General features: G+C 40.0%; 1 protein-coding gene across 1 annotated transcript; it reads right to left on the bottom strand.

Annotated features, from left to right (window-relative positions):
* Positions 1–1,721: 1,721 nt before the first annotated feature.
* On the bottom strand, positions 1,722–4,107 carry LOC119522856 (origin recognition complex subunit 3-like). The gene has a single exon (XM_037821543.1). The coding sequence runs from the start codon at positions 4,017–4,019 to the stop codon at positions 2,028–2,030; it is 1,992 nt and encodes a 663-aa protein (XP_037677471.1). The 5' UTR covers positions 4,020–4,107; the 3' UTR covers positions 1,722–2,027.
* Positions 4,108–15,501: the final 11,394 nt, after the last annotated feature.

The following is a 15,501-nucleotide window of genomic DNA, read 5'->3' as shown; positions in this document are numbered from 1 at the left end:
GCAATCGCTGGATCGAATGGTAGCTCTATATCTAGTTTTCTAAGGAACTGCCAGACTGACTTCCAGAGTGGCTGAACCATTATACAGTCCCACCAACAATGAATAAGAGTTCCAATTTCTCCACATCCCCTCCAGCATTTGTAGTTTCCTGTTTGTTTAATGGCAGCCATTCTAACCGGTGTTAGATGGTATCTCATTGTGGTCTTAATTTGCATCTCTCTAATAGCTAGTGAAGCTGAACATTTTTTCATGTGTTTCTTGGCCATTTGTATTTCCTCTTCAGAGAACTGTCTTTTCATATCTTTTGCCCATTTTATAATTGGGCTGTCTGTACTATTGTCATTGAGTTGTAGGATTTCTTTGTATATGCAAGATATCAGTCTTTTGTCAGATACATGGTTTCCAAAAATTTTTTCCCATTGAGTTGGCTGCCTCTTTACCTTTTTGAGAAATTCCTTTGAGGTGCAGAAACTTCTAAGCTTGAGGAGTTCCCATTTATCTATTTTCTCTTTTGTTGCTTGTGCTTTGGGTGTAAAGTCTAGGAAGTGGCCGCCTAATACAAGGTCTTGAAGATGTTTTCCTACATTATCTTCTAGGAGTTTTATGGTACTTTCTTTTATATTGAGATCTTTGGTCCATTTTGAGTTAACTTTTGTGTAGGGGGTGAGGTAGGGGTCCTCTTTCATTCTTTTGGATATGGATATCCAACTCTCCCAGCCCCATTTGTTGAAAAGACCATTATGACTCAGTTCGGTGACTTTGGGGGCCTTATCAAAGATCAGTCGGCCATAGATCTGAGGGTCTATCTCTGAATTCTCAATTCGATTCCATTGATCTATATGTCTATCTTTGTGCCAGTACCATGCTGTTTTGGCAACTGTGGCTTTATAATAAGCTTCAAAGTCAGGGAGTGTAAGTCCTCCCACTTCGTTTTTCTTTTTTAGAGTGTCTTTAGCAATTCGAGGCATCTTCCCTTTCCAAATAAATTTGATAACTAGCTTTTCCAAGTCTGCAAAGTAGGTTGTTGGAATTTTGATTGGGATTGCATTGAATCTGTAGATGAGTTTGGGTAGAATTGACATCTTAATGACATTTAGCCTTCCTATCCATGAACATGGAATATTTTTCCATCTTTTAAGGTCCCCTTCTATTTCTTTTAGTAGAGTTATGTAGTTTTCTTTGTATAGGTCTTTTACATCTTTGGTTAAGTTTATTCCTAGGTACTTGATTTTTTTAGTTGCTATTGAAAATGGTATCTTTTTCTTGAGTGTCTCTTCAGTTTGTTCATTTCTAGCATATAGAAACATTACTGACTTATGTGCATTAATCTTGTATCCCGCTACTTTGCTAAATTTGTTTATTAGCTCTAGTAGGTGTATCGTTGATTTCTCAGGGTTTTCTAGATATAAGATCATATCATCTGCAAACAATGACAGTTTTACTTCTTCTTTTCCAATTTTGATGCCTTTTATTTCTTTGTCTTGCCGGATTGCCCTGGCTAGCACTTCCAGCACAATGTTGAATAACAGTGGTGACAGCGGGCATCCTTGTCTTGTTCCTGATCTTAGAGGGAAGGCTTTCAGTCTCTCACCATTGAGTACTATGCTGGCTGTGGGTTTTTCATATATGCTCTTTATCATGTTGAGGAAGTTTCCTTCAATTCCTACCTTTTGAAGTGTTTTTTTTTTTTTTTTTTTTTTTATATTCCAGGTAAAGGAATTTATTACATTTATATACTACATATGTTCAAGAACAAATTACTCATAATTTAGTAATGTCTTTTGGAAGGTGGGAGGGCTTTGAGTTACAACATAAGAATGTTATTTTTTTGATTCCTAAGTACACCAAAAGAGTTTTGACATACACTTGTTTGGAGTTAGCACATGTGTGTTTTCTGGTTAAATATCACATGGAGATTACACATTTCACTCCAAAACAGATTCACTCAGATACTGGTATGTGAAATGACTGAGCTCTTTTTTTCTCTTAAACTAAGCATGATCCTTCTGGCTTCGCTCATTTGCCTTCTAGCAGCCTCCCCATGTTAGTCTTGCCACATGGTCAGTCTTCTGTTTGGTAGGTTTTATAAATCCTAGAAGTTCTAGTTCAGAGACAGCTCTAATAAACCGAGCATGGATAATGTCATTTGTTTCTTCTGAGATTGTGGAACTTGCATCCATTTTTTCAGCAGCTGTCACAACTGTTGCAAAGGCCTCTGACCAGTCCACAAGGTTGATTAGCCTGCTACACTCTAGGTGCAGTTTATATGCAATGCAAATGTCTGGGGCAATATTTGGAATGCAGCCTTCTTCACTTTTCAAAGCTTCATTTTTGAGATAATAGTAAGGATTGTTGAGTGCAGTATGGAGGGCAATTCGTGGAGCAGCATTTAAGTGCTCACGCAGAGTGTGGGCAGCACTGAAGTACACCACCTCATGCAGAGGCTGTGTCTCTGGAAGCAGAAGGTGTTCTCTCACTAGGCAGTCAATGAAGTTCACAACTTTTTCTCTGAGTACTTCAAACTTAGTTTGCTTCTTACTTGTTCTTCTTAACTCCTTCATTTCCAACAAGGACTTCTGTAGGTGATAGAGGTCTGTCTTCTGAAGCCCCTTTGGCTGTGACCCAGAAGCATCTTCTTCCTCTTTGGCTTCATCAAGACACTGAAACTGGGCCAGGAACTCCTCTATTCTCTTTGCTGTACTGCCAAGCTGCTTTCCAGAAGAGAACTTAAAAACCTTCAAACATTTCTGAAGTATGGTCATCAGCTCATCCTTTGCCAACATCCTCAGCAGCTGCAAGGCCGACGCATACTCCTCTGAATCCCATATGTTCTTTTCTAAACATGTGCAGTACAGCTCTCTAATCTGTCGACCCAATGGGTACTTGGGAAGAGAAGCGGTGAATTTATGAAGACATCTCAAAACCAGGAAGTAATTTGTATGGTAAACATGCAAATTTTCTAGTAATGACTGTGTTTCTTCCTTTAAAATTTTTTCATTGGTCAATAATGCAACCTGCTTTTCTGAAGCTTGCTTTTCCACATACCTTCTAAAAGATGGAAGACGTCTGATGTTTTCACACTGATTATCTGTTAAAAAACTTATTCTTCTCTTGGCCTCTGGGAGATTACAGCATAGAACACTGAGGGGCTGGGAATAGAAATGCTCTAACAGAGAAAGCTGAAGTCCTTTTATAAAGTTCTGAATTGAGAAATCATGATACAAAAAGATGTTGGTCAGAACCTGTAACACTTTTTCACTTAGTTTAAAAGGAAACTGAGTTGTAAGAAGTACCTTATCAAGTACTGTAGTTAGGTGCTCCTTGCAAGACAAAGATTGGAAGAGTTCTATACACAACAGAGATGATACTGCATGAGGAAGCAATCGGTGGATGATAATAGCAGAGGTGGCGATCCCAAAAATGAGTATTAGTGGAAATTCATGTAGATGTTGACTGCTGATAATTATGAAGTCTTGGAGTACTTTTGTGGTGAAGCTTTCCATATCTTTCAAGATAAGCACAACAGGAGGAGACTGCCATTGGCTAGAAGAAGTCCTTTTCTTGCTTGGCATTTTTGGGTTTGTCCTCTGTGTGACATTCATATACCAAGCAGAAAGGGACTCCATCGAACAAAGTGTCTTTTTCTGGGTGACCTGAACACTTTCCTCTTCTTTGGATTCTACATCTGTACAGCAGTCCATCAACTGGGAAACCAGCTTTTGCAAGAAATGTTTTATATCTGGACAATCTTTAGCTTGCAATGAAACTACATATGGTGTAACATTATTCTGAAGGGCCTCTGTTAAACTTCTGAATGTTAAATCATGATCTGTTACATTAACACCTAGAACAAGAGCAGCAGCTGGAATTTCTCTGACTTTTATCTGGCTGCTCCAGTCTCTTGAATTATTCTGGAATCCAGAATGAGACTTGTCCAGAAATTCAATTAGACTGTCAAACAAGTTTTTATTTAATTCCTCTTGCAGTCGCTCAGTTTCAGATTTCATTTGTTGCCACATCAACTGGTAAGTCTCAAATCGAAGCTTACTGTCCTCAGACACATTTTTCCCTTTATTAAAATAGCCCTCTTGGACATGGAAGAGGTGGCCATGGTCCTACTGGTCCACCAGTTTGCAGACCTGAAGTGTTTTTATCAAAAAGGGATGTTGGATTTTGTCAAATGCTTTTTCAGCATCTATTGAGATGATCAATTGATTTTTCCCTTTTGACTTGTTAATCTGTTGTAATACATTGATTGATTTTCTTATGTTGAACCATCCTTGCATGCCTGGAATGAACCCCACTTGGTCATGGTGTATGATTTTTTTAATGTGTCTTTGGATTCGATTTGCAAGTATTTTGTTGAGGATTTTTGCATCTATATTCATTAGGGAGATTGGCCGGTAGTTTTCCTTTTTTGTAGCATCTTTGCCTGGTTTTGGTATTAGATTGATGTTAGCGTCATAAAATGAGTTAGGTAGTGTTCCATTTTCTTCAATGTTTTGAAAGAGTTTGAGTAAGATTGGTGTCAGTTCTTTCTGGAAAGTTTGGTAGAATTCCCTTGTGAAGCCATCTGACCCTGGGCATTTATTTGTGGGAAGATTTTTGATGACTGATTGGATCTCTTTGCTTGTGATGGGTTGGTTGAGGTCTTCTATTTCTTCTCTGGTCAGTCTAGGTTGTTCATATGTTTCCAGGAAATTGTCCATTTCTTCTACATTATCCAGTTTGTTGCCATACAGTTGTTCATAATATCCTCTTATAATTTTTTTAATTTCTTCAGGATCTGCAGTTATGTCACCTTTTTCATTCATTATTTTGTTTATATGGGTCTTCTCTCTTTTTGATTTTGTCAGTCTAGCTAGGGGCTTGTCAATCTTGTTGATCTTCTCAAAGAACCAACTTTTGGTGATATTTATCCTCTCTATTGTTTATTTGTTCTCCATGTCATTTATTTCTGCTTTAATCCTTGTTATTTCTTTTCTTGTACTTGGTTTAGGATTGGTTTGCTGTTCATTTTCTAGCTTCTTCAGTTGATCCATTAGTTCTTTGATTTTGGCTCTTTCTTCCTTTTTAATATATGCGTTTAGTGCTATAAATTTCCCCCTTAGCACTGCTTTTGCTGCATCCCATAGGTTTTGGTATGTTGTGTTCTCATTTTCATTCGTCTCTATATATTTAGCAATTTCTCTTGCTATTTCTTCTTTAACCCACTGATTGTTTAGGAGTGTGTTGTTTAACCTCCAGGTATTTGTGAATTTTCTAAGTCTCTGATGGTTATTGACTTCTAATTGTATTTCATTGTGGTCAGAGAATGTGCTTTGAATAATTTCAATCTTTTTAAATTTATTGAGGCTTGTTTTATGTCCCAGCATATGATCTATTCTGGAGAAAGTTCCATGAGCACTAGAAAAGTATGTGTATCCTGGTGATTTGGGATGTAATGTCCTGTAGATGTCTGTTAAATCTAATTCATTTATCAGATTGTTTAGGTTTTCAATTTCCTTATTGGTCTTCTGTCTGGTTGATCTATCTATAGGAGAGAGTGATGTGTTGAAGTCTCCCACAATTATTGTGGAAACATCAATTGCTTCCTTTAGTATTGCCAGTGTTTCTCTCATGTATTTTGTGGCACCTTGATTGGGTGCATAGACATTTACGATTGTTATTTCTTCTTGCTGAATTGCCCCTTTTATTAGTATGTAGTGGCCTTCTTTGTCTCTCAAAACATCCCTGCATTTGAAGTCTATTTATCTGAGATTAATATTGCTACACCTGCTTTCTTTTGGCTGTAGCTTGCATGAAATATTTTTTTCCATCCTTTCACTTTCAGTTTCTTTGTGTCCCTGTGTCTAAGATGAGTCTCTTGTATGCAACATATTGATGGTTCATTTTTTTTGATCCATTCTGCGAATCTATATCTTTTAATTGGGGAGTTTAATCCATTTACATTCAACGTTAAAACCGTGAAGGCATTTCTTGAATCGGCCATCTTATCCTTTGGATTATGTTTGCCATATTTTTCCCTCTCTCTATTAATATCCTTTATTGTACCCATACCGAATCTCTTTAGTACTGAACCTTTCTCCAAGTCTCTCTGTCCTGTCTTTGTTTCTCTGTCTGTAGGGCTCCCTTGAGTATCTCCAGTAGGGCAGGTCTCTTGTTAGCAAATTCTCTCAGCATTTGTTTGTCTGTGAAAAATTTAAGCTCTCCCTCAAATTTGAAGGAGAGCTTTGCTGGATAAAGTATTCTTGGCTGGAAATTCCTCTCACTCAGAATTTTAAATATATCGTGCCACTGCCTTCTCACCTCCATGGTGGCTGCTGAGTAGTGACTACTTAGTCTTATGCTGTTTCCTTTGTATGTGGTGAATTGCTTTTCTCTTGCTGCTTTCAGAACTTGCTCCTTCTCTTCTATGTTTGACAGTGTGATCAGTATATGTCTCGGAGTGGGTTTTTTTGGATTTATTCTATTTGGAGTTCGCTGAGCATTTATGATTTCTGTATTTATGTTGTTTAGAAGATTTGGGAAGTTTTCCCCAACAATTTCTTTGAATACTCTTCCTAGACCTTTACCCTTTTGTTCCCCTTCTGGGACACCAATGAGTCTTATATTCGGACGTTTCATATTATCTATCATATCCCTGAGGTCCATTTCGATTTTTTCAATTTTTTCCCCATTCTTTCTTTTATGCTTTCATTTTCCATTCTGTCATCTTCCAGGTCACTGATTCGTTGTTCAACTTCCTCTAGTCTTGTACTATGAGTGTCCAGAATCTTTTTAATTTGGTCAACAGTTTCTTTAATTTCCATAAGATCATCCATTTTTTTATTTAGTCTTGCAATGTCTTCTTTATGCTCTTCTAGGGTCTTCTTGATTTCCTTCATATCCCGTACTATGGTCTCATTGTTCATCTTTAGTTCTTTGAGTAGCTGCTCTAGGTGCTGTGTCTCTTCTGGTCTTTTGATTTGGGTGCTTGGGCTTGGGTTATCCATATCGTCTGGTTTTTTCATATGCTTTATAATTTTCTGTTGTTTTTGGCCTCGTGGCATTTGCTGAACTTGATAGGGTTCTTTTAGGGTTTGTAGACCTATTGAAGTCCTTATCTCTAATTTATCAGATCTACAGCTTCGTGGAGTACACTTTCTCTAACTAACCAGCAGGTGGCGTCCACGAGCCACCTGTTCTCCACAACCCAGATCTCCCCTGCTTAGCCTTTTTGGTGAGTGGGGGAGTGAGTCTTGTGGGGCCCAATTGGTGTACCAAGCTTGCGTGTGTAGTTGGTGTTGCCTGCCCTGTATGTGGGGCGTGTTTCTGGGCAGTCGGGGAGGGGGGGTGGCCCTAACAATCAAATCTCCGTGATGATCCTAGAGTTTTAAAGCTGCTGCAGTAGTCTAATCCTTCAGTTCAGTCCTGCCACAGTTTGTCTCTGCCACTGACCCACAAGTCTTTGGTATTGGCGTATGGCTCCTGAGACTTGCAAGTGGGGCCCTCTTCCAGGCCGTGCACCCCGGGTCCTCTGTCGAGGGATGACTGTGCTATGTCACAGGTGAGTGCCGTCCCCCCAGGGCAGTTCTGGGCTGCTGGGCTTTGTAGGGAGGCTCCCAGTCTGCTCAAATGATGGCTGAATGGGGCTTTGTTAATTCACACTGCTCCACCTTCCCAGCTCTGGGACCTTCAGCTGAGGTTGCAGGGAAGGCTAATGTCCACGCCCAGTTTTGTGGTGTGTGCCTGTTATTTGAAGCACTTCCGTCACACTGGGTTGTCTGGGGCAGCTCTGGGCTATGGGGCTGGCGATGGGCAGGAGTGTTTCCTGTCCACCAGGATGGTGGCTGTGAGCGGACACCCCCCTTTTCTTGGGAAGTTGTGTTGTTTAGTGAATTTTCTCAGCCACTGGATTATTGCCTTTTGTCTCAGAGCTCTCTTAGTTCTGCTCTTGACTTGACGTGCCCAAATTTCAATTCTTTGAAGCTTTCTGTATTGAGCTTCTTAGAGTAATTGTTTTAGAAAAAGCAAAAAGGATTTAAAAAAAAAAAAAAAAACAAAAACAAAAAAAAAAACGGCCCTCCTCAGAGATCTAATGGGTTATTGAAATGCTAATAGACAAAGCAACCAGGGCCATTAAGGAAAGGTGCACAGGGCAGAGAGATCAGCTTTGCTTCGGGATTTGCATATGCGCCTCAAGGCCTGAGCTCCGCCCTTCCCCTTTCTGTGTTCACCAGAACTCCAAAAATCCTCTGCTTTTATTTTGGAGTTTTTCGTGTTGTTTTTTTTTCTATGCCTGTCTCCTCTCTGCTGGGCTGGCTGCTCTCAGAGTCTCTGGTGTCTGGTCTCAGTCTATCTATGATTGGAGTTTGAATCAGTAGAATGAGTTTTCGATAAGAGCAGCCACTGCAGTTCTCCCTTCTCCTTCCCGGAGCTGACAGCCCCTCCTCCCACGGGACTGAGCCTGGCAGGGAGGGGCGCGGGTCCCCTGGCCGCAAAAACTTACAGATTTCGCTGATCTCAGCAGTTCCACGTTTTCATGAGTGTTGTATGAAGTATGCCCAAAGACAGATTGCTCTGTGGTGTCCAGTCCACGCAGTTCCTGGCTTTTTACCTACTTTCCTGGAGGAGTAACTAAAACTTACAGCTCACCAGTCTGCCATCTTGCCCCGCCTCCCGGTACTGCCTTTTATATTGAGGTCTTTGATCCACTTTGAGTTAATTTTTGTGTAGTTAATTTTGTGTGAAGTAGGGGTCCCCTTTTATTATTTCTGGTGTAAGAAAAAAGTTCAAAAATAGATTGGGGAGAGAGGCGGGGCAAGATGGCAGACTGGTGAGCTGTAAGTTTTAGCTACTCCTCCAAGAAAGTAGGTAAAAAACCAGGAACTGCGTGGACTGGACACCACAGAGCAATCTGACGTTGGGCATACTTCATACAACACTCATGAAAACGTGGAACTGCTGAGATCAGCGAAATCTGTAAGTTTTTGCGGCCAGGGGACCCGCGCCCCTCCCTGCCAGGCTCAGTCCCCGGGGAGGAGGGGCTGTCAGCTCCGGGAAGGAGAAGGGAGAATTGCAGTGGCTGCTCTTATCGGAAACTCATTCTACTGATTCAAACTCCAACCATAGATAGACTGAGACCAGACACCAGAGACTCTGAGAGCAGCCAGCCCAGCAGAGAGGAGACAGGCATAGAAAAAAAACAACACGAAAAACTCCAAAATAAAAGCGGAGGATTTTTGGAGTTCTGGTGAACGCAGAGGGGGGAAGGGCGGAGCTCAGGCCTTGAGGCGCATATGCAAATCCCGAAGCAAAGCTGATCTCTCTGCCCTGTGCACCTTTCCTTAATGGCCCTGGTTGATTTGTCTATTAGCATTTCAATAACCCATTAGATCTCTGAGGAGGGCCGTTTTTTTTTTTTTTTTTTTAAATCCTTTTTGCTTTTTCTAAAACAATTACTCTAAGAAGCTCAATACAGAAAGCTTCAAAGAATTGCAATTTGGGCACGGCAAGTCAAGAGCGGAACTAAGAGAGCTCTGAGACAAAAGGCAATAATCCAGTGGCTGAGAAAATTCACTAAACAACACAACTTCCCAAGAAAAGGGGGGTGTCCGCTCACAGCCACCATCCTGGGGGACAGGAAACACTCCTGCCCATCGCCAGCCCCATAGCCCAGAGCTGCCCCAGACAACCCAGTGTGACGGAAGTGCTTCAAATAACAGGCACACACCACAAAACTGGGCGTGGACATTAGCCTTCCCTGCAACCTCAGCTGAATGTCCCAGAGCTGGGAAGGTGGAGCAGTGTGAATTAACAAAGCCCCATTCAGCCATCATTTGAGCAGACTGGGAGCCTCCCTACACAGCCCAGCAGCCCAGAACTGCCCTGGGGGGACGGCACTCACCTGTGACATAGCACAGTCATCCCTCAACAGAGGACCCGGGGTGCACGGCCTGGAAGAGGGGCCCACTTGCAAGTCTCAGGAGCCATACGCCAATACCAAAGACTTGTGGGTCAGTGGCAGAGACAAACTGTGGCAGGACTGAACTGAAGGATTAGACTATTGCAGCAGCTTTAAAACTCTAGGATCATCAGGGAGATTTGATTGTTAGGGCCAACCCCCTCCCCGACTGCCCAGAAACACGCCCCACATACAGAGCAGGCAACACCAACTACACACGCAAGCTTGGTACACCAATTGGGCCCCACAAGACTCACTCCCCCACTCACCAAAAAGGCTAAGCAGGGGAGATCTGGCTTGTGGAGAACAGGTGGCTCGTGGATGCCACCTGCTGGTTAGTTAGAGAAAGTGTACTCCACGAAGCTGTAGATCTGATAAATTAGAGATAAGGACTTCAACTGGTCTACAAACCCTAAAAGAACCCTATCAAGTTCAGCAAATGCCACGAGGCCTAAAACAACAGAAAATTATAAAGCATATGAAAAAACCAGACGATATGGATAACCCAAGCCCAAGCACCCAAATCAAAAGACCAGAAGAGACACAGCACCTAGAGCAGCTACTCAAAGAACTAAAGATGAACAATGAGACCATAGTACGGGATATGAAGGAAATCAAGAAGACCCTAGAAGAGCATAAAGAAGACATTGCAAGACTAAATAAAAAAATGGATGATCTTATGGAAATTAAAAAACTGTTGACCAAATGAAAAAGATTCTGGACACTCATAGTACAAGACTAGAGGAAGTTGAACAACGAATCAGTGACCTGGAAGATGACAGAATGGAAAATGAAAGCATAAAAGAAAGAATGGGGAAAAAAATTGAAAAACTCGAAATGGACCTCAGGGATATGATAGATAATATGAAACGTCCGAATATAAGACTCATTGGTGTCCCAGAAGGGGAAGAAAAGGGTAAAGGTCTAGGAAGAGTATTCAAAGAAATTGTTGGGGAAAACTTCCCAAATCTTCGAAACAACATAAATACACAAATCATAAATGCTCAGCGAACTCCAAATAGAATAAATCCAAAAAAACCCACTCCGAGACATATACTGATCACACTGTCAAACATAGAAGAGAAGGAGCAAGTTCTGAAAGCAGCAAGAGAAAAGCAATTCACCACATACAAAGGAAACAGCATAAGACTAAGTAGTGACTACTCAGCAGCCACCATGGAGGCGAGAAGGCAGTGGCACGATATATTTAAAATTCTGAGTGAGAGGAATTTCCAGCCAAGAATACTTTATCCAGCAAAGCTCTCCTTCAAATTTGAGGGAGAGCTTAAATTTTTCACAGACAAAGAAATGCTGAGAGAATTTGCTAACAAGAGACCTGCCCTACTGGAGATACTAAAGGGAGCCCTACAGACAGAGAAACAAAGACAGGACAGAGAGACTTGGAGAAAGGTTCAGTACTAAAGAGATTCGGTATGTGTACAATAAAGGATATTAATAGAGAGAGGGAAAAATATGCCAAACATAATCCAAAGGATAAGATGGCCGATTCAAGAAATGCCTTCACGGTTTTAACGTTGAATGTAAATGGATTAAACGCCCCAATTAAAAGATATAGATTCGCAGAATGGATCAAAAAAAATGAACCATCAATATGTTGCATACAAGAGACTCATCTTAGACACAGGGACACAAAGAAACTGAAAGTGAAAGGATGGAAAAAAATATTTCATGCAAGCTACAGCCAAAAGAAAGCAGGTGTAGCAATATTAATCTCAGATAAAATAGACTTCAAATGCAGGGATGTTTTGAGAGACAAAGAAGGCCACTACATACTAATAAAAGGGGCAATTCAGCAAGAAGAAATAACAATCGTAAATGTCTATGCACCCAATCAAGGTGCCACAAAATACATGAGAGAAACACTGGCAAAACTAAAGGAAGCAATTGATGTTTCCACAATAATTGTGGGAGACTTCAACACATCACTCTCTCCTATAGATAGATCAACCAGACAGAAGACCAATAAGGAAATTGAAACCCTAAACAATCTGATAAATGAATTAGATTTAACAGACATCTACAGGACATTACATCCCAAATCACCAGGATACACATACTTTTCTAGTGCCCACGGAACTTTCTCCAGAATAGATCATATGCTGGGACATAAAACAAGCCTCAATAAATTTAAAAAGATTGAAATTATTCAAAGCACATTTTCTGACCACAATGGAATACAATTAGAAGTCAATAACCATCAGAGACTTAGAAAATTCACAAATACCTGGAGGTTAAACAACACACTCCTAAACAATCAGTGGGTTAAAGAAGAAATAGCAAGAGAAATTGCTAAATATATAGAGACGAATGAAAATGAGAACACAACATACCAAAACCTATGGGATGCAGCAAAAGCAGTGCTAAGGGGGAAATTTATAGCACTAAACGCATATATTAAAAAGGAAGAAAGAGCCAAAATCAAAGAACTAATGGATCAACTGAAGAAGCTAGAAAATGAACAGCAAACCAATCCTAAACCAAGTAGAAGAAAAGAAATAACAAGGATTAAAGCAGAAATAAATGACATAGAGAACAAAAAAACAATAGAAAGGATAAATATCACCAAAAGTTGGTTCTTTGAGAAGATCAACAAGATTGACAAGCCCCTAGCTAGACTGACAAAATCAAAAAGAGAGAAGACCCATATAAACAAAATAATGAATGAAAAAGGTGACATAACTGCAGATCCTGAAGAAATTAAAAAAATTATAAGAGGATATTATGAACAACTGTATGGCAACAAACTGGATAATGTAGAAGAAATGGACAATTTCCTGGAAACATATGAACAACCTAGACTGACCAGAGAAGAAATAGAAGACCTCAACCAACCCATCACAAGCAAAGAGATCCAATCAGTCATCAAAAATCTTCCCACAAATAAATGCCCAGGGCCAGATGGCTTCACAGGGGAATTCTACCAAACTTTCCAGAAAGAACTGACACCAATCTTACTCAAACTCTTTCAAAACATTGAAAAAAATGGAACACTACCTAACTCATTTTATGACGCTAACATCAATCTAATACCAAAAGCAGGCAAAGATGCTACAAAAAGGAAAACTACCGGCCAATCTCCCTAATGAATATAGATGCAAAAATCCTCAACAAAATACTTGCAAATCGATTCCAAAGACACATTAAAAAAATCATACACCATGACCAAGTGGGGTTCATTCCAGGCATGCAAGGATGGTTCAACATAAGAAAAACAATCAATGTATTACAACACATTAAAAACTCGAAAGGGAAAAATCAATTGATCATCTCAATAGATGCTGAAAAAGCATTTGACAAAATCCAACATCCCTTTTTGATAAAAACACTTCAAAAGGTAGGAATTGAAGGAAACTTCCTCAACATGATAAAGAGCATATATGAAAAACCCACAGCCAGCATAGTACTCAATGGTGAGAGACTGAAAGCCTTCCCTCTAAGATCAGGAACAAGACAAGGATGCCCGCTGTCACCACTGTTATTCAACACTGTGCTGGAAGTGCTAGCCAGGGCAATCCGGCAAGACAAAGAAATAAAAGGCATCCAAATTGGAAAAGAAGAAGTAAAACTGTCATTGTTTGCAGATGATATGATCTTATATCTAGAAAACCCTGAGAAATCGACGATACACCTACTAGAGCTAATAAACAAATTTAGCAAAGTAGCGGGATACAAGATTAATGCACATAAGTCAGTAATGTTTCTATATGCTAGAAATGAACAAACTGAAGAGACACTCAAGAAAAAGATACCATTTTCAATAGCAACTAAAAAAATCAAGTACCTAGGAATAAACTTAACCAAAGATGTAAAAGACCTATACAAAGAAAACTACATAACTCTACTAAAAGAAATAGAAGGGGACCTTAAAAGATGGAAAAATATTCCATGTTCATGGATAGGAAGGCTAAATGTCATTAAGATGTCAATTCTACCCAAACTCATCTACAGATTCAATGCAATCCCAATCAAAATTCCAACAACCTACTTTGCAGACTTGGAAAAGCTAGTTATCAAATTATTTGGAAAGGGAAGATGCCTCGAATTGCTAAAGACACTCTAAAAAAGAAAAACGAAGTGGGAGGACTTACACTCCCTGACTTTGAAGCTTATTATAAAGCCACAGTTGCCAAAACAGCATGGTACTGGCACAAAGATAGACATATAGATCAATGGAATCGAATTGAGAATTCAGAGATAGACCCTCAGATCTATGGCCGACTGATCTTTGATAAGGCCCCCAAAGTCACCGAACTGAGTCATAATGGTCTTTTCAACAAATGGGGCTGGGAGAGTTGGATATCCATATCCAAAAGAATGAAAGAGGACCCCTACCTCACCCCCTACACAAAAGTTAACTCAAAATGGACCAAAGATCTCAATATAAAAGAAAGTACCATAAAACTCCTAGAAGATAATGTAGGAAAACATCTTCAAGACCTTGTATTAGGCGGCCACTTCCTAGACTTTACACCCAAAGCACAAGCAACAAAAGAGAAAATAGATAAATGGGAACTCCTCAAGCTTAGAAGTTTCTGCACCTCAAAGGAATTTCTCAAAAGGTAAAGAGGCAGCCAACTCAATGGGAAAAAATTTTTGGAAACCATGTATCTGACAAAAGACTGATATCTTGCATATACAAAGAAATCCTACAACTCAATGACAATAGTACAGACAGCCCAATTATAAAATGGGCAAAAGATATGAAAAGACAGTTCTCTGAAGAGGAAATACAAATGGCCAAGAAACACATGAAAAAATGTTCAGCTTCACTAGCTGTTAGAGAGATGCAAATTAAGACCACAATGAGATACCATCTAACACCGGTTAGAATGGCTGCCATTAAACAAACAGGAAACTACAAATGCTGGAGGGGATGTGGAGAAATTGGAACTCTTATTCATTGTTGGTGGGACTGTATAATGGTTCAGCCACTCTGGAAGTCAGTCTGGCAGTTCCTTAGAAAACTAGATATAGAGCTACCATTCGATCCAGCGATTGCACTTCTCGGTATATACCCGGAAGATCGGAAAGCAGTGACACGAACAGATATCTGCACGCCAATGTTCATAGCAGCATTATTCACAATTGCCAAGAGATGGAAACAACCCAAATGTCCTTCAACAGATGAGTGGATAAATAAAATGTGGTATATACACACGATGGAATACTACGCGGCAGTAAGAAGGAACAATCTCGTGAAACATATGACAACATGGATGAACCTTGAAGACATAATGCTGAGCGAAATAAGCCAGGCACAAAAAGAGAAATATTATATGCTACCACTAATGTGAACTTTGAAAAATGTAAAACAAATGGTTTATAATGTAGAATGTAGGGGAACTAGCAGTAGAGAGCAATTAAGGAAGGGGGAACAATAATCCAAGAAGAACAGATAAGCTATTTAACGTTCTGGGGATTCCCAGAAATGACTATGGTCTGTTAATTTCTGATAGATGTAGTAGGAACAAGTTCACTGAAATGTTGCTATATTATGTAACTTTCTTGGGGTAAAGTAGGAACATGTTGGAAGT

The sequence above is a fragment of the Choloepus didactylus genome, chromosome X, assembly GCF_015220235.1.
Source record: "Choloepus didactylus isolate mChoDid1 chromosome X, mChoDid1.pri, whole genome shotgun sequence".
Classification (NCBI taxonomy): Eukaryota; Metazoa; Chordata; class Mammalia; order Pilosa; family Megalonychidae; genus Choloepus; species Choloepus didactylus.
This window is presented reverse-complemented; position numbering and strand designations above follow the sequence as displayed.